The following is a 21,442-nucleotide window of genomic DNA, read 5'->3' as shown; positions in this document are numbered from 1 at the left end:
AAATAAGCAAATAGCTTACAAAAGAAAAGCAGATTGCAGCTGGAGATGTGGGTTAAATCTCATGCATCTTAAGAGAACTCTCTCAAGATCAGTGGCCTTCCCTGCTACTTCCTGTCTCTGAACATATGTTCACAGAAGGGAACATTGTACAACAATGAAAATGAAATACAACTAGAGCAAAAGCAACAGCATGGATGAGACATGCAGACTGATTCCAGTTACATTTCAAAACAGGCATTACTAAACTGTATTGTTTATGGATATAGACTTGGAATAAAAACCACAAATGAAAGCCAGGAATTGATGGCTATAAGGACAGATGGTGATTATCTCAGGGGTGGTTGAAGTGAGAGGAGTGTGCTTCGGAAGGGACATATAAGGGGCTTCAAGGGGGCTGGGAATATTCTATTATTGATCTTAGTGGCAATTACATAGTGTTTGCCTTGTAATTATTTGTTATAATGTATATGTATGTGCATTAGTTCCCTACTACTCCTACAACAAATTGTCACAAACTTAGTGGCTTACTGTAAAAATATATTATCTTAAAATTTTAGATGTCAGAAGTCCAAAGTGGGTCTCATTGGGTTAAAATCAAGCTATGGTAGAGCTGTGTTCCTTTCTGGAAGCCCTGGGAGAAATTTTTTTTTTTTTTTTATTTTTATTTCACCTTTTCCAGTTTCTAGAGGCTGTGCCTGAATTCATTTCCCCATCCATCTTTGAAGCCAGAAACGGCTGGTCAAGACTTTCTCATATTGCATTATTCTGACACTGAAACCAATACTTCTGCTTACCTCTTTGACATTTAGGGACCCTGGTGTTTATAGGGAGCCACCACATGATCCAGGGTAATCTCCCTAACTTAAGGTCAACTCATTAGTAACCTTAATTCCATCTGCTGCCTTAATTCCTCTTTGCCATGTAATATAATATATCCACAGGAACATACAGATTGTGGGGATTAGGACGTGGGCATCTTTGGGAGGCTACTATTGTGCCTACCACTGTGTGCATTATGCACATTTTTAAATCACTATTCTATTTTATAATGACACAAGGTTAAAAATTAAATTGTGATATGTAAATACAAATGATTCCTATACAACCACGAAAAAGAATGATACCTTTTATTTAGTGTTATGGAAAGACCTCTAAGAAATATCTAAAAACATGTTACAACCATTGTATAAGGTATACTATCATTTATGTAAAAAGGCATGAGAGGGAAATGGAAACATCTCTATGTGTATTTGCTTCTATATGCCATATATATCTCAGAGTAAAGTAAAACAAAACAAAACAAAACAAGGGAAGGAGCTTTTCGATCTGCCTAAGACATATTTCTAAGTGACCTAAGACCAAGAGGTTTTGCCAGCTCATTGAAGATAATAGTAAGGAATCATCACTAGCCCTTGAAAAGACAGATAGAATTGCATAGAATTTGCAGGAAAGATAATATGGAATTACCATGTAAACAAAGCCCTTCCCTAGCAATCGTATCTTTTAATAAACCACTAACAAAATAAAGAAGAATGTCATGCAGATGGAAAATTATACTATTCAGTTTACCCAGGATGTGAATTCTGTGGTAGAATTCAGAATTACAAACGAAACAATAGATAAATACGACTAGTTGTGTAATGTTTGGGAACCTCCCGGAGAGCAGCCAACCCCCTGGAACAGGGCCAAGCACGACTTCCACAGGGAGCTGCAGATGGGAGGCAGGTCCCACCACCTGTGGCACGGGAGCTACTGGAGTATTTCCAGCCCATGTCTGACACTGCTGGACCAACATTTCCTCCAGACCCGTTAGGAAGGCTGGTGTAGGTGACGCTGGTCTGAAGTGTGGAAACAGACCAGAAACTCCTAGACCATTCTGCATTCATTCTAGGGACACCTTAAGAGCACCACACTTGTGTGCAAGGGAGAGACAAATCATTCATTCACTTTTTCAATTATTTGCTCATTCATTCAATCAACAATTATTAAATAGCTTTATTTTCTTGGTGCTAGCAGGAGAAGATAAACTGTATGATTCCAACATATAAATTTCAAAAACAGGCAAAACCATACTATTTTGCTTAGGGATGATTTTTAGGTGGTAAAATTATATACGAAAGGAAAAGACTAACTATCATAAAAATCAAGGTGATGGTCCTACCCCAGGAAGGTGAGGGGAACTCAGCAGGAAGGGACACACACCTGGGGAAGGTGGGGGACAGCACAGGTGCAGGTCAGGCAAGCCCATCCTTCTCTACATTCTTAGCCTGCCCCTTTTTACACAGAGAGGAGTGACTATACATGCCTAAGGACTGAGTGGTAGAATATTTGCATTTGAAAGGACTTCGATGACTGTGTACTCTTACTACTCTTGCCCCAGTTTAAAATAACCTCAGCACCACACTTTCCTGGGAAACCCACACATAAAACCGCAGAAGTAAATAGCACCAGCTATTGTTCCAGAGGTTGATTTGCTCCATTGCTGCTGGGATTAACTAAAATAACATCTACCAGGCTTCTTCACTTAGTTTTCTCCTGTATATAATTTGGTAAGTATTTTCAGGGAAGATATTTTGAGACTACATAAAATCGTCTTCTATGCCCCACTTTCACCCATTACTTTAAGATCCATTGATGCGTTTTACCTGAATTGTTATTACTGTGATAACTGCCAAATGGTACATATTTATTAAGTCGTTTCATAGATTCCTATTTAATCAGTGGATTATAATCTATTAATATCACTATTTATTTTGATTCTTGGCTTGTTCCAAATGTGGTCAGTGGGAGTTTCTTTGCTGGCTTCTGTGTTATTTTGACATATCCCCATCATTCTTTGAGCCTTTCCTTACTTTCCAGCAAAGGGAATGTTCTAGGCTCAACTTGTTCTTTCCCTGCCTCAGTCCTGGAATCAGCCAGGTCCTTTCACTAGAGAGTGGCATTTAGAAACCAAGCTTTGGGTGCTTTGTGTGCTCAGTGCCAGCAGGATTTCACAGCTTCCAGGACCTCTCAACAGACACAGGAAATATACACATTTATGTACATATGCATATATGCACATTTACACATATATTTATTTCTTATGTATCTATACATGTCAACAACAAGTTCATATTGACAACGCCAATTCCAAAGGGTTTATCTTAGCCTTCTTTGTATCTCCTTCCTCCCGGAGTGAAAAATACTGGCTCTCATCCTCCTCAATATATTTATTTTTTGTTTAATCCCTCTGTATTATTGAATCTCCTGATGCCATCAGCTTGCTACCCTATTTGTACACCCTCCTTGCTGCTCTGGCCTCTCCCTTCCCATCCCACTTGGCATGCATTATTTTGATTAAAACTTCAAAAGAAAAAAATTAGTAGCCAAATACTACAAATGGCACAAAAAAAATAACACTGTGGGAATTTGTCATGAGTAATGATCTTACTGCTGTAAGATCCATGGTTCTTACGTCTACTACACATCACAACCGTAAGGCACTTTAAAGTTTGATCTGTTCTAAAAAAGAAGTGACAGGTGCATTGCTTGGCTCCATTATTCCCGCACTGATATGGTGCACTGCCCATGGCCTGAGCACACATGCACGCAGATGCCCCTACTTCATGCTCAGGGCACTTGGAAACCTGAGTTTACCACATGGAGGAGGTCTCTACCTGAAATGTCACAGTAAATGGTCTGTTGGTAGAGCTTGGCTTCTACAGGGTTAAAGTACACAGTGATTTCAGCTGATGAATTGGGCCAGACATCACCTTCCTGGAAAACAAAAGAATCATTAAAAATAACATTATGATGAAAGGACGGCACTGCTTTTAAATGTTGTTATTATGTTATAATTTCACAAAATTTTTTTCATAAAAATTGTATATATTTAAGGTGTACAAAATGTTTGATATACATATATACAAAGTGAAATGATTACTGCAGTCAAGTAAATTAACAAATCCATTTCCTTACATAGTTACCCATTGTGTGTGTGTGTGTGTGTGTATGTGTGTGTTGAGAGCACCTGAAGTTGACTCTGTCAGCAAATTTCCTGTATATATTATTATTAACTACAGTCACCATGCTGTACATGAGGTCTCCAGAACGTATTCATCTTATAACCGCAAGTTTGTACCCTTCGACCAACATCTCCTCATTTTCCCCAACCTCCTGACCCCTGGTAACCACCAATCTATTCTCTGTTTCTATGAGTTTGACTTTTTTCTAGATTCACATACAAATGAGATCATGTGGTATTTGTCTTTCTTTGTTTGTCTTCACTTAGCACAATGTCTTCCAGTTTCATCTATGTTGTTACAAATGGTAGGATCTCCTTCTTTCTTAAGGCTGACTAATATTCCATTGTATGTATCTATTTCTTTATCCATTCATCTGCCGATGGACATTTAGGCTGCTTACTTGTGAGTAATGCTATAGTGAACATGGGAGTGCAGATATCTCTTTGAGATACTGATTTCATTCCCTTGGGGTATAGACCCAGGAGAAGGAGGGTTGGATCATCTGGCAGTTCTATATTTAATTTTTTGAGAAACTTCTATGCTGTTTTCCATAATGTTTATACCAATCTACATTCCCACCAACAGCGTACAAAGGTTCAAGTCTAAGAAATTTAAAGGAAACATTTTGACAACAAATGCAAGAAGGCATCATTTTACCCAGCAGGTAGTAAACTTATACTGCTTGTTTACCTCTGAGGTGAAACAAGTTGGAAACAAGCTTCAGAGATAATTTCAGTGAATTTATGAATATGTAAGGAGTTACTAAAGGAAACTAGGATATATAGAACATTTTAAAAATGCATATTCAGTGAATGTTCACTGTCTGCCCAGTGTGTACCTAGCACCCAGGCTTCAGAGAAGCAGAAAAGTAGGGAGCTCACACCTTACTGGGATGATAAACATGTATACAGGTATTTTATAAAATATGTGATAAGTGCTGTGTCTATATAAATAAAGTCCAGAGGGGTCAAGAGGAAGAAGTACCTGATTTCCTTGGTGGAGGAATCACATTCCTAACTTTTGAGGTGACAGCATAAGGAAACACTCTTATTCTAGAAAAACATAGCAATAGTCTGAGGCAGAACAGTGGCTAGATTCCTTCTGTCTCTGCCCCTGTGTGGTATCCTCTCTTTAATTCAAACCATCCTGAAGTCATAATCAGGAAACCAAGTTTTGAAACTATAATGCCACATGCTATGTATCAGAATAACCTTGTTAAGTATACTTTGATAAAAAAAAATTTGTACTATGTAACTCAGGCCTCTTCATTAACTTCTCAGGGCTACAAAAGAAGATGCCAACAGCACTTGCCTCAAAGGGTTTCCTAAGGTCTGATGAAGTCATGCAGGTCAAACGTTTTGCCCCATGCTAGGTAATGAACTCAGTAAGGACTCAGCAAATAACCATCTACTATGATCAATGTTATTTTTAGGCCACTCAGAAGTTCTAAGATGAAAGTATTGAAAAAATGGGGAAATGTGTGTGTTTTTTCTATGTTTTTTATGTAAATAGGGCCAAATGACCATATTTGATAAACACATCCAGAAATATATAAACAGTCCCACCAGCTAAACAGAAAACTAAGGAAAGACAACTTGATAAATAATTAGGCTCCAGTTTCAGACAGTCTCCAATGAATACTCTATTTGCAGTCTGGCTAGAAATGAACATACTTCTGGAATAAGAATTGAGAAGAGAAGAAATGGCTTAAAAGGCAGACATCAAACAAGAGGAGGAAAATAAAACATTAGAGCCAATTTGGGCTTATTTATGAACACAGTTAGCCCTCCTGACTTCAGAATAAGGGAAGGCACAGAGGTCCCAAGAAGTAGCAGGGAGGGCTGTGAATGTCATGCAAAATCTGGGGGCTCTCACATCCTCAGATCAGCCTGCAAGAATGAAGGCTGCACATGGGTAGGTACTGTTTTGTCTCCACACCTAGACCAGAGATTGCTCTTAGTAGGGGCTCAATAAATATTTGTTGAATCAGCCATATTTACTCACAGTTTGTACACTGTGCAGTTATTAGCAGATACCTATTCATCTTTGCAACCTGCTTCTGCCATTTTCTCTTCCTCTGGAACCCCAAAAGCCACACATTTTTAGAAGCAAAAGAGACTTGTGAGATTATGCAAGGAACAGAGAAGTGAGTACTTTCATTTCTTTAGGCATTTCACTGTGATGTTTTAGCAAACCTTGAAAGAAGTATTTGTTCTCTTCAGATAAATGACAAATACCAGGCTCTTTTGGACTGGTGGGGGGTTTTACTGATATGGAGTGTTAGAAGTACTCATGGCTAGACTAGGCAAAGAAGTTGGGCAAATGAAGTGGCTTACTCATCCATGTTTAGCTAACCAATGGTGTGTTAGTGGATATTTCATTTCAGAACCTCTGAAGTCCTGGGCTTATTACTAACCTTTGAAACAAATATATTCCCTTGGTGGGTTTAGACAGTACTGTTTATGTATATAGAATGGACGCAGCTATCCTGCTCCTACACAAATGGACTGACCAAAGTACCTGGGGCCATCTTGGATCCTGAGAGAATGTATGCTAGAAAAGTCTCACCAGAATGATAGGAAGTGGTCCCCCCAAAATATACCAGAAATAAGATAAACTCACTACCTGTGGGAAAGTCATAGATCTTATGGCTTGAGGTGGGCCAGAATGCTTTTAAAAGCATTATCCCAGCAAGAGGATCCAGGGTCTATATCCAGAAGAAGGCAACACATGTAAGTGCTATCCCAGAAGCACTCCTGGGAAGCTATCATCAAAGAAGTCTGATCAGCAGAACTGGAGGGTTGGGAAATGGGTGGTGATCGACACACTCCAGAGAGGAGACCAGAATCTCAGAGGAGTGAATGTGGACATTTGCATGTGATCGGTGAGAGTGTCGTCTGATATGGAAGCTCCCTGGAGGTAGAGAAGCCCTTCTGCGAGGTGAGGGAAGACCAGCACAGGGGACTCTGAGCCTGCAGGGTTTGGGCTGAGCAAACGGGGCTGTGGGCTCAGGGCTTTCTTATCGTGGACTGCAGCTGTTTTATTGTGCCTGCCACTAGTAACTTGCAGCCTTTTCTGAGCCCGGGAGATAATGCAAGGACAAACTCTATTTATTCTAAAATCCTCTTCTGGGCTGGGAGAGGATACTGTGTTTTAAGAGAGCTGTGTGTATCTGTAAAAACAGTGTGGTCATTCATGCTCCTCTCACAGAGGGAAGCTTTCAATATTAGGTCATTTGAAGGAGTTAGGAACATGTAGAAAGACACTTCTATTTTTCAGTTGGGATTCAAATAAAAGTTAAAAGATTTTCTATTTCTTTACAGCAAAATCCCAATAGCATTTTCTAGCAAACATGAGAACAAACCTCAGAAACAGGCAATAAGCCTAAAACTTAGACCCCACTTTTGGTTATACATCTTTGAAACATTTATTACTTCTCCAACACTTCTGAAATTCACTTCCCTGTCACTTATGTCTCTGAATACTTTTTCTTTATCTCTCAGTTCTAAAGTTTCTGAAAATCAAAGCATTCAGAAATTTCCCTCCTGGCTCTGACATCAACATCCCTTCTTCCCAGTCCTACAAACCTGTGGCATCACACAGAGCCCCTCCTGTTCTGATGCCCTTTTCTATGTGACCCCACTCCCAACACTGCTCATTGTCCTGCTCCAAATGAGAGGTTGAGCATATAGGATTGAATTTGTAGGTGACTATGACCTTGTTTATTGAAAATAATTGTCAAAATGGCCTTCAGTTATAGTGTAATGATCTTCCTTCTTGGTCTTAATGTGTTATTTTTCCTTCAGCTCTGCAATGAGTAAAGTAATTACATTTTACTTATTAATTAAGTGGCCTGCTAGAAGGAAATCAACTTTGAATTTTCAGGACTAAAGCTAATTCACATATTGTGGTTTTGGTCCAAATATTAGATATCTCTGGACATGGAACTTCATGTTTCCTTCCCTCTGTAACAAGAATAAACAACCAAGTGACTTGATGGCCACAGTTTTGAGACTTTCTGAAAGCTATCTATAAACATAGAGTCACTGGTTCATGAGAGGTGACAAATACAATCAAGAGAAAGGTATCCTTTAAAAGCAATCTTCTTTAAAAAATTATATTGGCAATGATTAAAGGGGCTCTTTTAAAAAAATCTCCATTGCAAATCTTTAAATAAAAAAGAAAATCTTTTAAAACATCACCTTCCTTTCCCTCTCTCCACTACCCATTTCCTTTCTTTTCTTCCTTCCTTCCCTTCCTCCCTCCTTCTACTCCCTTTCTCTCCCTCACTCCTTTCCCTGAAAGATTATTTCATTCAAATCTTGCCAAATCAAAACCCAAAGTGCAAGAACAGAGAGTTACATATATATTTAAGTTACTTGGTTTATCTGGAAAATAGTCTATAATATGACTCAACTTTTACATTTATTAAATAAAACAGTTGCATTATAATTCCCAACTTACATTTAGAAGAATGATCCATATGTTTTCCCACTCAAATGCTATACTTTCTTTTTTTTTTTGAGACAGAGTCTCGCTTTGTTGCCCAGGCTAGAGTGAGTGCCGTGGCGTCAGCCTAGCTCACAGCAACCTCAAACTCCTGGGCTCAAGCAATCCTTCTGCCTCAGCCTCCCGAGTAGCTGGGACTACAGGCATGCGCCACCATGCCCGGCTAATTTTTTCTATATATATTAGTTGGCCAATTAATTTCTTTCTATTTATAGTAGAGACGGGGTCTCGCTCTTGCTCAGGCTGGTTTTGAACTCCTGACCTCGAGCAATCCACCCGCCTCGGCCTCCCAGAGTGCTAGGATTACAGGCGTGAGCCACCGCGCCCGGCCTACACTTTCTAATGATATTCTCTAATCTGACAAGAGACAAGTGGGTCTAGCTCCAAATCACAACACACATAACCAAGAGCTTATGCTTCTACTACTGTGTTAAGTGCTTATACACATTATCTAGTTCAATCTTTATAACTTTTAAAAATAGCATTATCCCCATTTTAAAGATGAGAAAATCAAGGCAAAAAGAAATTAAGTGTCCCAACCAGGGCCAGATCATTAGTAAGCAGCAGAACTAGGATTCTATAATAATTTTTTGCCTAACTTCCCTAACCCCATGCAATTATAACAAAAGGTCAGGCCTCACCTTTCTCACAAGGTCATAACAAAGGCTAGAAGAAATTTCAAAACACTATAACTCGTAAGCAGGCTTAGTAAACCTGATGTTCCTGTCTGGTAAACACAGTGCAACACCCTGAGTATTCATTTCCTTCCAGTTACCTCTGGATTATAGGAGATTCTTTTGGATGACACAGTCAACATTAGTATGTTTCAGCTCTTGAGAAATGCATTGGTAGGTCTTTTTCAAGCTCTCCTGGTTGGACAAATATCGGAGTCCAGTCGGCTCAGAACAGGGTGGGTATATAATGACTTCAAGAACAGCTATGATATATGATGAGTTTCTTTATGTTTCACCCAAATGGAAATGTTCTTGACTATACAGACAAATATTTTCAGCTATCTTGTAATTTTCTTAAAATATTAGAGAAGTATCAACATAAAGAATTTCTCTTGGGAAATAATAACATGCTCTTAAAGTCAAACTTCTATCAAGGAATAAGAAAATAATAATAAAAAAAAAAAAGAACCACTGATTAGAATCTATAATCTTTTTCACTACCCATAATTGCTCTTCTAGATCCTTCCAGATCAATAAGAGAAATCATAGCTCTCTTTAATATTACCCAGGGGAAATAGCAGCTTTCTCAAAGAGAAATGGTAAAACAAATGAAAGCTAAAAAATTGAAAGTAAACTATCCTAATTATCATTGAGAGAAAACATCCAATTGGGACATGACATGCAAGATTTTTCTACATCATTATGTCTCTTGGACAAGAAACTGTGAATCAAAAAGAGTTCTGATTCTCAAAATAATGACCATAAAAGTTTCTAAAAGAGGGCTCTCAGTTTGGCCTTCTGTCGGAGGAAGCTTCACAAAAGGTATATTCTATCTTGATCTTACCTCCAACCCAAATACAGTGAAAATTCTACTGGGTTTATAAAGCGGAGATAGCTATGTGTGATGTTCATGCCTTTCTCTGGAGAGAAAAGAATTCTGTCTTGTCCAGCAAGGAAGGGTGTTAACTTATTTAATGAGCCACAAAGAACCACGCTGTCTCTAAGACTTCCCTAGGCCTACCCCCACGCTGGTTCTTCAACACAACAGTGAATGTTCCAGCACAACTGGAAACAGTGTGGCTGAGCGAGAGGATCTGAAAGGATGATCCTATTAAACGAAGGCTGAAGAATGGGAAAACCACACCGACAGAGAAGCTGTGACTTGTCAAGGACAAGTTTGCTCTCAGCAAGTCCCTGTCCTTTGTTCCCCTTTCTGGTGTCCATTTCCAGAGAGTCAGCTCCCACGTGTTTGCAATGTGACTCAAGGCTAATACGGGATGAGAAGTGAAAAGGGTATGCAGCGAAAAGCTGGCTCTTTCTTCTTTGGTAGCCATCTGGGCCCCCACCCAACTTGGTTCTGCTGAGCTCACATGCTAGCCCCATTTGGGAAAAAGAAAGTAAACTAAATTTGAGCTGTGCTCTCAAAGTCTGAATTGCTGGGAAGGCATGTTTTCTGCAGGCTTAGATGACAACAAAGCATGGTTTACTATTACTTATGTGGTACTAAGGAAATTATCAAGTTTCTCTCTTTTTTGAAGGCTTAGTTAAATTAAGCTTAAGCTTCCCTAGGGATACCAGATGAAGTTTTCTTTGATCGAGGAGACACTTGCTAACAGAAGCAGAAATGTTTCCCAGCTCACTAATGGCAGCCAATCAGCTAGGGCCAGTTTGGATAAATACCTTTTAAATTCTCAGATCTTGCTTTTTGAGAAAATAGTAAGTGTTCAACATTCAGAAAATTGCTGCATCTTCAAAGTGTGACCTGAGCCAGCAGCCCCAGAGTTCAGAAACAAGGCCAGCACACCTGTGCTGCGCTTTCTCAGAGGACGCCTCTATGCCCGTGGAAAGCAAAAGCTTAATTCTCTCTTTTTGCCCTGTGATATTCTTTTGCCTCTCAATTCTCAGAACTGTGTTTTTTGTCTTTGAATCTCTCTCTCTTTCAGAGTACCCAAGAGATCTAAGCAGAGGAAATAAGAGAATGAAACTATCAAAATTCTGTAAAGCCAGAGACCATCTAGCACAATAGAATATTATATTTCTGAAAGTAGCCAATTCCACTTGCTTTTCTGGAAGGCACAAAACATGCATAATAGACTCTATTTTGCAGTTCTTTTCCAAAGGGTAAAAAAGCCCACATGGAAGCAGGTGGCTGGAGAAATGATCAGTATTCTACAGAACCCAGTATCTTCTCTTGGTAAGGAATAAATGGAAAAATTTAGGCTAATGAGGAACTTGATATAAATAGTAATAACACAACACATGCATTAACAACTAGAACAATAACTCTGGTTACTTTTAGAATATCAATAAATTATGAAATAAAGCTAAAAAAAACCAAAAAACAAAAAAAAACAAACATTCCTTCCAGCCCTCTGTCCTGGACTGCCTTCTCCCCATGGTCACCGTGGGTCCTTGCCTACTCCCTTTCTCCACCCGGGCTCTCTCAAAACACAAACTCCCACCTCTGTGCCCTGGAACAACTGCCAGCCTCCCTCTGTTTGGATCACAGGAAAGACAGGGAAACAAGTAGGCCTGACACTCTGTGGCCACATCAGTCCCCGAAATGCCCATGCCTAGCTCCTCAAGGTTTGAGCAGCAGACCCCACAGCCTATTATGCTATAAGCATGATGAGAAGCAGGTGAGCTAAGGCAAGTAACCTGCTGCCACGTGGTTGGCAGATGGTAGGACAGCGTCATTCTTAGAGCATTGAGTCAAACCGCTTCTCACATGATAATATTAACAAAATTTGATTTAAATTCAAACCCATCGCCACTTCTGGGCAACTTAGGGACAGCAATTGATCTTTTGATCTTGAATCTCCTTGTTTTAAATTGAAAGAGCCTCTCTAACAGGAACGATGTTCCTATGAAATACTTAATATGCAGAGAACACAATCAGAGCTAAACTAATCCTCTGTTTTGCCTGATGCATTTGAAGAAGCAAGATACACAGACACAGGTCTGAGAAAATAAGCATATATTTCTTTTCAGAATTTAAAGTAACAGATTTGTTGTTTTGTTTTACAAGTTTAGCTCATTTGAAAGCAATGTCCTTCCTCAGCAGAATGAGGCTAAACAATCCATCAGAAAGCAAGGTGATCTCTAAGCCTCTTTACTGCTCTTTTATTTTTATTTTCCTTTTATTATTTGAGCAGGGTTTTAGTTAGAGACTGATTATTAAATCAGGAGATGACACTGCTTGGTTCTAATCTTCTCTGCTTCTACTGTGAACTCAATTCATATCAAGAAGCTAATTAAAAGGAATCACACCGTAAGAAAAAATGAATCACTGATGCAGAGCTCAACCATCAGAAAGTAAGTAGTGGCCACTTAGCATAAGTGACCCGATAGTGAGCAAGGCTCGGAAGAGACCTTCAGTAGACAGTGCTGCTGAACCAGGCACGGTAGGCACACAAGGGGACGCATGCCCTGACGGGCTCTCAGCTGGAGGGCTCTCTTCTTGGCACCTTCTCTGTGAAGTCATGGCCATTACTTCAACCAAAGGACCTCTAAAGGTGAGCACCTGGAGGACCTCTTGAGCCCTTTGCAATTTTCCTTTTTTGCTCTGCTCTTAGAGTTTCCATCTGCTTTTCCTGGCTTCAGTGTAGACTTCTACAGGGCACTCACTAATCTTGCCTCCAGTCCTGAATCCCCACATCCACATTTTAATCCTCCATTTCCAAAACTTTTTGGACATCTATAGTCATCCCAAATTCAACATGTTCAAAAGCAAACTTACTGTCATAAGTTGATTTACATTCTTTCACTTATTTGTCCACTTATTAGCACTGGGCACAAAAGAGGATAAGGCACTCCTTGACCTTAAGGAGTTCAGAGTCTGATCTGAAATTGGAGAGTCTGAATGCATGAGCTGAATAGATGGATCAAAGTGAGCTAGCTGCAATCCCCTTAGTTTGTGGACAAGGCAACTGAAGCCAAGGGAGATCAAATGGCTGAAGGTCACTTTGCTATTGGCAAAGCTAGGACTTCAGGACTCCTGACTTGCTAGTTTCCATCACAAATGTCATATCAATAATTTTCCCTATCTCTCCAATTCAGCTTTCAGAAGACACCTGATTTCTCACAGTGTCTCTCCATCAATGGCCAGTCAACCAAAAAGCACTTCAGTGTCTTCCTTTTGAACACCTCTCAAATACATCCTCCATATCCTTTCCTTTCTAACCACCACTGGGCAGTTCCAGGTCAGCGTCACCCTCATGATGATCCTGTTTTGCCTGCAGAGATGTGCCGTCTCCCCTGCTAGACGTGCCCACTCATCTCACCCTCTGCCCACCCTCCTCCAGTTCAAGCCACACGTGGCTCCCAGGGCAGTCTGTCTAAGCCCCCTGAACACATCATACTCCTGCTCCAAACCCTGCAGTCAATCTCAGACACCAAAAGCACCATTTACCAAACTGGGATCCACAGAACACTGACTCTGGGGGGTGCTCTGTGGAGAGGGTTCTGGAGTCACAGGGAAGTGCTCCTTGCACTCTAGCATTTGGAGACTCACCTTCTCTTGAACCAGTATTGCCCCAAACTTCTCTTTTGCAAGGGACACATATTACCCCCTCTCAGATCCAGTGTTTCTGGAAAAGCATGGTGGGTGACAGCAGCCTGCAGGCTAAAGCACAGCAGGTTGGTCAGGTAGCCCAGGTTTCCTCTAGTCTCCTTCCCAACCAGAAACAGTCTATTCATCATTATTTAACGTGCCATGAACCCAATAGCTTCTTTTTTCTTTGTTTTTGTAATTTCCCCAGTTGGAAGCATTCTCTTTCTCCTTTTCCACTTAATTAAATCTTAACCTTCCTTTGGATATTCAATTCAGATCTCATCTCTCCTATAAATCTTTTCCCAACTGTCTCATCTGTGACTACTGGAGCATTTATTTACCTGTACGAGAGAACCAAAATCTCAACAGTAAAAAACACCCACGGTTCATATTTGTGCTGAGAAGCTAGTCAAATGGCAGAATTTTCCCATCATATACCTACAAAAGTAATTTATAAGGTAAGACTATATTACACTCACAAACAAGAACTGTGTTTATAGAAAACTATCAGAAAGTATGGTTTTTAAGTAGAAAAAAGTAGATTTAACATCAACAAATAATTCACTGTAACTGAATCTAAGTTACATTGTTTTGACTAGAATAACTTTAGAAAGTTTCATGCCTTCATTTTCATCTTGCAAAAATTGTCAAGAACCAGCTAACGAATAATATTATGAGGAGAAAACCTGAACAGTGTATGGAAAAGGCAAAATCATGATAGATTTCATAAAGACCATTTATTTTATAAGTGAATATTACCCCCTTCCTACTTCTGGCATTTTTTTTTCTACATAATACAAATAAAATTAGTCTCATTTATTTAAAAAGTACCATTTCTGTACCATTTCTATGTATTACTAAAATGTTTTTCTTCCTAATGGTGAAAAGATGCTATGTGAGAAGAATGCTCAGTTCAGTTTCTGTCTGGAATTCAAAAACAATCACATTAAAGGCCATATGTTAACACACATATATCTCCATCATGAAGCTTTGGGTTATGGAAGGAAGCATGAGGAGAAGAAAATCCGGGGTAATTCCAGTCTTTCTCCTGCTAAGTTAGAAATGAGCAGGACTCACCTGTGTGTCTCCCACTCATCTCCTCCTGGCCACCATGTCTGTGATCCAGCCTCCTCCCCACTAGGAGGAGCCATCATCAGCCTGGATCTCCAGCACCTGCTGGGAAGGGACAGTGTGGACCACAGCAGTGCATCTAAGACGGCCACAACTGACCACTCCGCTCCCTGCCTCTACCCAGCTCATCCACTTGCTTGCTTACACCAATAAGTCCTTCCAGCTCTTCAGTATCTCTGGGCTTGACCTCTTTTCAATTTTGGTCCTCATCTTGATTGAACCTCTTGCTGGTCTAACCCATTGTATCTGGAGATCCCTTTGCTCACTTGAGCCCTGGATAGTCTTCTGCCATGACACAAGATTCAGTCTCAACCTACAACTCCAGCCTTATTTTCCTACATGAGCCTTTACTTTGAGCAAACTACTCTATTCATGGAGGCTTGGATGAACCATTCCACGCACACCCACAGTTTCATTCTCCAAAAGTCCTGTCTTGCAAGACATAGCCTGAGATGCTGCTCTCAAGAAGCCTTCTCTAACTCTGTAGCCTGTGAAAATCACCCCAGGCTCTGACCGAGTCAACTTACTGTCTTCTCCAGTGATACACACAGCACCTTCACTATATAGTCCCAGAGGATGATGTCTCCAAGAGGAGAGCTCCTTCTTGGAGATAGATAACACACATTAGCATGTAAAAGACTTATCAAAGTCTTATAGCAAAGAAACCTTCCAAACAATATTAAACCTAGTGTTTCTCAAGTTTACTTAGCCATGGAACCTCTTTCCATATTGTATCTTTGAGTCACCATTTGGAAAACAGTCTGCATAAGTCAGTGGCATTTCCCACAAGTGATCTTGTATCCTAAAGTTCCCTGTGTCCATGTCCTTTCTCCAGCTGGTTTACATGGCCACAACTCAGCAGCTCTAACTAGCTGTGGGCTTTCCCAACTCCTATCGCTGTTTTTCTCCTCCCATCACTCTATACTGAGCATGAGAGAGAGCACAGAAAGGACGTAGCTTGGTGCCAGGCAAGTGGAATCAGATAGACCCCATTCTAATTCTAATCCCTCACTAGACAGACTGTGAGCTTAAGGACCATGTTGGTTTTGTTCCTCAATGCCTGGGACACACAGTGTCTGGTACAGACCAGGCAGTCAATCAGCATTCATCGAGTAAAGTAAGGACAAAGCAGTTTTCAACCAAGGTGATTTTGCCCACCAGGAGATATCTGACAGTTTATGGAGACAGTTTTGGCTGTCATACTAGCAACTGGTGGGTAAAAGTAGGGATGCTATTTAACATCCTACAACATACAGGACAAGAAACTATCAGGCCTCAAATGTCAATAATGCTGGGGTTGAGAAATCATGCTCTTTACTCAGGCTAATAAGGATTAAATTTCTAACTAATAACACTAGCTGTTGGTCTTGAATAGGTTACGAAATTTTTCTTAATTTTCTCTTCTGTAGAATGGGGTTCTAATTATTATTATTTTTTTTTTGAGATAGAGTCATGCTTTGTTGCCCAGGCTACAGTGAGTGCTGTGCGTCAGCCTAGCACACAGCAACCTCAAACTCTAGGGCTCAAGCAATCCTTCTGCCTCAGCCTCCCAAGTAGCTGAGACTACAGGCATGTGCCACCATGCCTGGCTAATTTTTTTCTATATATATTAGTTGGCCAATTAATTTCTTTCTATTTATAGTAGAGACAGGGTCTCGCTCTTGCTCAGGCTGGTTTTGAACTCCTGACATTGAGCAATCCTCCCACCTCGGCTTCCCAGAGTGGTAGGATTACAGGTGTGAGCCACTGCACCCAGCCTCTAATTATATCTTTAAGGTTGTTGTAAGATAATATATATACAAATGAGATAAACTGGATACCTATGAAGCGTTTAATGCAGTGTCTGGTACACAGAAATCGTGACCTATAAACATGACCCTTGAGCATTCTTACCATCGACCTTTATCTAATGTCTCAAAATGACAATAAGGCTCTTGAGATGGACCATTTACTCTCTTGGAACACACCACCTTCAATCCAGAGTGAGTACTCACATCAAAATAGGCCTGGCACTCTCCCTTATGTTGACCGTATGGTCATATTTTATTAATGTACTCACCACAGGCTCTATGGTGAAAACGTTATTCAAGAAGAGCAATGCGTCTCCCTGAACCATCCTCCTCTGATTCTCGAAGGTGCGGGAGAGAATGGAAAGACGGTCTCGGAGGACGGGATCAATAATGCACTCGTCGAGAAACTCATTCATCTCACCCTTTTCTTCTTTGATCAGATCATCACAGATCCTAAAGAAAACAAACATAGGAAATGCAAGATTCACCTTGGTATTCCCATGAGGAACTTTGTCAAGTGCGCCCCTCCAGTCCATCCTCCTGGAAATGTCTTCGCCCATCACCCTCAGCACGTTCTGGTTCTAAGGAAGCAAGCATTCTGTGCTTGCTTTTTATTGCCAAATAGGAAGCAGTGTGCAAGGAAACTGGCAGTAGTCCTCCCGTACTAGAGGGCAGAGCAGGGCAAATTAAAGACAGTCCACAGAAAGAGAGGGATCCATTTCTTTTGTATTTGATATTTTGTTATTTGATATCTATCTGAAAAACTCATAAATTATATACCCTTAGAAACAAAAAAAAATCCCACTTGTAGGAATAAATTCTAAAAAACAATCATGGATGTAAACAAAGACACAGCTGCAAAAATGTTCATTAAAATGCTGAAACGATTACTAGATAAACTGGGTAAATTTGATGTAAGATAATGAAGCCTTGGTTAAACAAAACTGGGAATCATAAACATTATATTTATTGGAAACTTACCAAACTCTTCACATGCATCATGTAATTTAATACTCATAACTACCATGAGGTCATTATTATTACTATCATCATTCCCATTTTATAGTTGATAAAACTGAGGCTCAGAAAAGCTAAGTAACTTGCCCCAGATCACACAGCTGAAAGATGGAGCCTAGACTTCACACAGAGTCTTTTGCAGTTTGAATATTCTAGTGCTAGCCACTACGCTACACTGCCTTCTAGGATGCATCTATAGCAAGGGAATAGCAAGCAGTTATTAAAACTGTATTTAAAAATATTTAAAAGGATTTTCAAATATCTGAAATATTTTTAAGTCAAAAGGAAGGTTACAAAATGTAATGTACAGAGTAATCCCAAATTTGTCACAAAAAAAAGTAAAAGAAAAGAAAAAACATACTTGTTGGGAAAAAGAAGAGATTTAGAGACATCAAAATATTAATAGTGGTTTTCTCCAAGTTGGAAGGATGAGAATTGATTTTTAGGTTCATTTTTGTGTTTGTCTTTATTCTCTAAATTTTATTAGTTCACAATGTATTTCTTTTTAAAATAGAGAACAAGTCATTTTTAAAATTAAATATCAATCAAGTCTCAGACTAAAGCACTACCGGTTTTTACATGGTTTCCCAACATGCAAACATTGGCATGAGCCCACCGAAGCCCTCACTGGGAAAGTGCACAGGTGAAATATGCGAGGTGTGGTCTGCAGCAGGTAGAAGCAATGGATTATACATACATAGCGACACGCATGGATCTTAAACAGAGAGCCTAGTGAAAATAGGAGAAAACTACACACAAAATACGATCACTGTCTCATGTACGCTCTCTCCCCCAACAAAGCAATATACATTTTATGAGAACAGATTCACAGAAAAAGACACACATTAACATTTTAGAATGGTGTCTTTGGAGGAGTTGAAATGTGGGGATGTAAAAGAATAAGTAAAATGCCTTGTGTGGACCAAGGATGATAAGTGAAGTGAAGCATTCACTCAACCCTCGCACAGGAAAACAGAAGAGAACAAAGATTCCCTTGTGCTCCTCTTTTCCACTGCTGCTGAGACTCTGAATCAGTGACAACCAGCATAAGAAAAAGGGGAGGAAGGGGCATCAGATGTCTTTCTCTTTGTCTTCTGATGGAGAACTGGAGCCATGGCCGAGAGTCTAAGGAGGAGATGTATAACAACACCTTTAGCTGGCTTCCATATATCTCTATTGTTTTGTTATCCTGTCTTGATTTCTTGCACTCAGAGGTGGTTCTGTCTTACAGATGAGGAGACCTCTCAACAGAGTGCATAACAACAGACCAGTCTTCTCTTTCAGTAAAACCATGGACTTAATCCATTTCACAAATAGTCTGGTAGCTGCCAACACCATCCAGGCACCAAGCACAGGCCAGCCTATGGACTATAGTCAGTGGGGAAGATTATGTCTCAGGTACAGTAGGGTTGTACCAGTAATGTTCCCTCATCTTGAGGTGCTCAAGACTTGCACCCTGCTCCCTTGAAGCATCCACAAGAGGTGGTAACTGGATGCCGAGGAGATGAAAAACTCAGAGCTGTGGCCTTCAGAGCTGGGAGGAATATCCCCACGTGCACACTTGGCATGGAATGAATGGAGACATCCACCTTCAGAAGGACCACATGGTCCTGAACACGGAGAAACTCTGTGATGACTGTTACAAACTGAAGATTAGAGGTCCTCTGCATCTCTACCAGTTACCCCTTAAGTCTTCAGATTCTTGTATGACCTAGGGAAGGGACGAGGACTCCAAACATAGCTGAGATTAAATTTATTATGACCCAGGTGGCAAGCTCAAAGCCCAATTACAACTGGTTTGTCTAGAGAAATGTGTCATTGCCTTCACCTAAATATTGTGGAGGAAATCTATGCTAACCACTTTGGGGGGCTCCAGTGATAATTCTAGTTCTTGTGCAGAGAAAATCTAGAATTAGAGCCAGCTCTATTAAGACAATGGCTGAGACCTTGCAGGAGAAACATGGGAACAGAAATCCTTAAAGCCCATGCTGAGTCTCTGAATACAGTAAATGTCATAAGTGATGAGAATGAGTATGAAAGAATCTTACAGGATTGTTTAAAAATCCCTCAGGACGAGGCTGAGGAAGCAGGCAGGGATGAATGTGGCCTCTATTTCCGAAGAGATTAATTTCTCTGCAAGTCCCAGAAAAACATCAAGAAAGACAAAGAATGAAAAGGTAATTTTTTAAAAGTCCCTATATCTGATTCCAAAGTTAAAAAAAAAAATTTAAAAAGTTTTAAGCCCAGAACTTTTCCTAGGGGGAGAGACATCTTCATTGTCAAAGTCTGGAGCATGGGAAGGCCTTATGTCCCCAAACCTAGACATATGTCCTAAGGTTTGAGGTAGGTGGAGAGAAAGGCCATCCTTCCTAAAATGAAAATGACAAGCTACCAGAAAGGAAGAGGGATCCCTAGGGCTTAAATTCCTCCACTGCAAGATATCCAAGTCTTTGCTCAGCTAGACTCTAGAGGTCAAGAAACTGTGATGGCTAGAACAGGACTTAAGCATATCCATCCTCAAAGTGTCCTTTGAGCAATTTTCAGCCCCTAGAGATGACTTCCTCAGGACAAGCTGTAAGTCATGTTTAACTGCCAGGAGAACTACGGGCACACTCTTGAGTCTCACCTAAAGTTCACACTGAAGTTAAATCTTAGGTCCTTGGAGTGCTGATAAGGGAAATTTTGGTCTCTAGAAATACGTATCAGCCCATTTTGGATAGGTTCTCCCTGCTCCAACCTTAGGAACAAAATTGACCATTCTTCCTACTTTTTTTTTTTAACTAAAGAGACTGATGAAGGAATGGGAGAAAAGGAAAAAGTTGCTCCCCATCATGAGCAAGAGAGTCAAACATAGAATAATGCCAGAGACACCTGCTCAGGCCTCGCTGGGAGCTCAAGAGAGGAGTCACCCCATTAGCTAAAGATCTCACTGTTACTTTTCTGGGATGGGCAAACCTCTGCCCATAAGCAAGCTGTCAAGGACAATTCTTCTTTATCTGCCGCTGATGTGTGGCCTGGACACAACCTGAGAATTTGGGACGTGGAGCAGGAGGGGCCTATACCCATAGCAAGAGCATGGCCTCCTGCAGAGGGGCAGCTATTCAAGGACAGAAGCTAAATGTTCAGCCAAGTGCCAACGTCTCTGTACTTGCCATGCTTTTCAAAACGATGAGCACTTCATGGCATTTACTTTAAGAACAAGAATCCATGGCTAACTATGGAATTTGTGGCAGGCTTGCAACTCCATCAAGGAACAAGAGAGGGATGGGTGAGAAGTGCTACCCTGGTCCAGTAAGAGATCAGACATAGCTGGCATCCATTCCCCCCCTTGCCCTGGGTTCCTGGCACTCAGGAGAGGGGAGAGAGATAAGGCAGGGGCACACATTCAGTAGACTCTTTATTTAGATAAACCAATCCAGTTCAGAGAAACAGGAGTTATATGGCTGTATGTCATCCAAAGTGAAAATGAAAGTATTCTTATTTATCTGAAGTCACTTTTCAAGTTCATTGTTTAAAAGAGGGAAGTGATCCTACATGATAATATTAGGCTGCCAATCATGGTTATGAAAATGCTATCCTATGTTGTGCCCTTGTTACAAAAAAAAAATTGCCAGAAAAATAATAGAAAGATCAAGGGAGATAGTAAAAGAAAGACAATGCAAGAGACTAGGAAGGGTTTTAAAAGACAATATTAAAGAGATAGGGGTATGAGTATCAGGACAGGTGATGTGGAAAAAAAAGAAAAGAAATGTCCATCCCCTGTGG

At 40.3% G+C, this 21,442-nt stretch overlaps 1 protein-coding gene across 2 annotated transcripts in view; it reads right to left on the bottom strand.

Annotated features, from left to right (window-relative positions):
* The window catches only part of HYDIN (HYDIN axonemal central pair apparatus protein), a 315,495-nt gene that overhangs the window by 216,068 nt on the left and 77,985 nt on the right, over window positions 1-21,442 (bottom strand). For both annotated transcript variants that reach the window (XM_012772427.3, XM_075995778.1), the window contains exons 9-10: window positions 16,930-17,113; window positions 3,657-3,756 (exon numbers count right to left, since the gene is read on the bottom strand). In XM_012772427.3, the coding sequence (XP_012627881.2) occupies window positions 3,657-3,756; window positions 16,930-17,113 (284 nt within the window). The remainder of the gene's footprint in view (window positions 1-3,656; window positions 3,757-16,929; window positions 17,114-21,442) is intronic.

The sequence above is a fragment of the Microcebus murinus genome, chromosome 20 (assembly GCF_040939455.1).
Source record: "Microcebus murinus isolate Inina chromosome 20, M.murinus_Inina_mat1.0, whole genome shotgun sequence".
Taxonomy (NCBI): domain Eukaryota; kingdom Metazoa; phylum Chordata; class Mammalia; order Primates; family Cheirogaleidae; genus Microcebus; species Microcebus murinus.
Note: the sequence above shows the minus strand (reverse complement) of the source record. Positions and strands in the feature narration are given on the sequence as shown.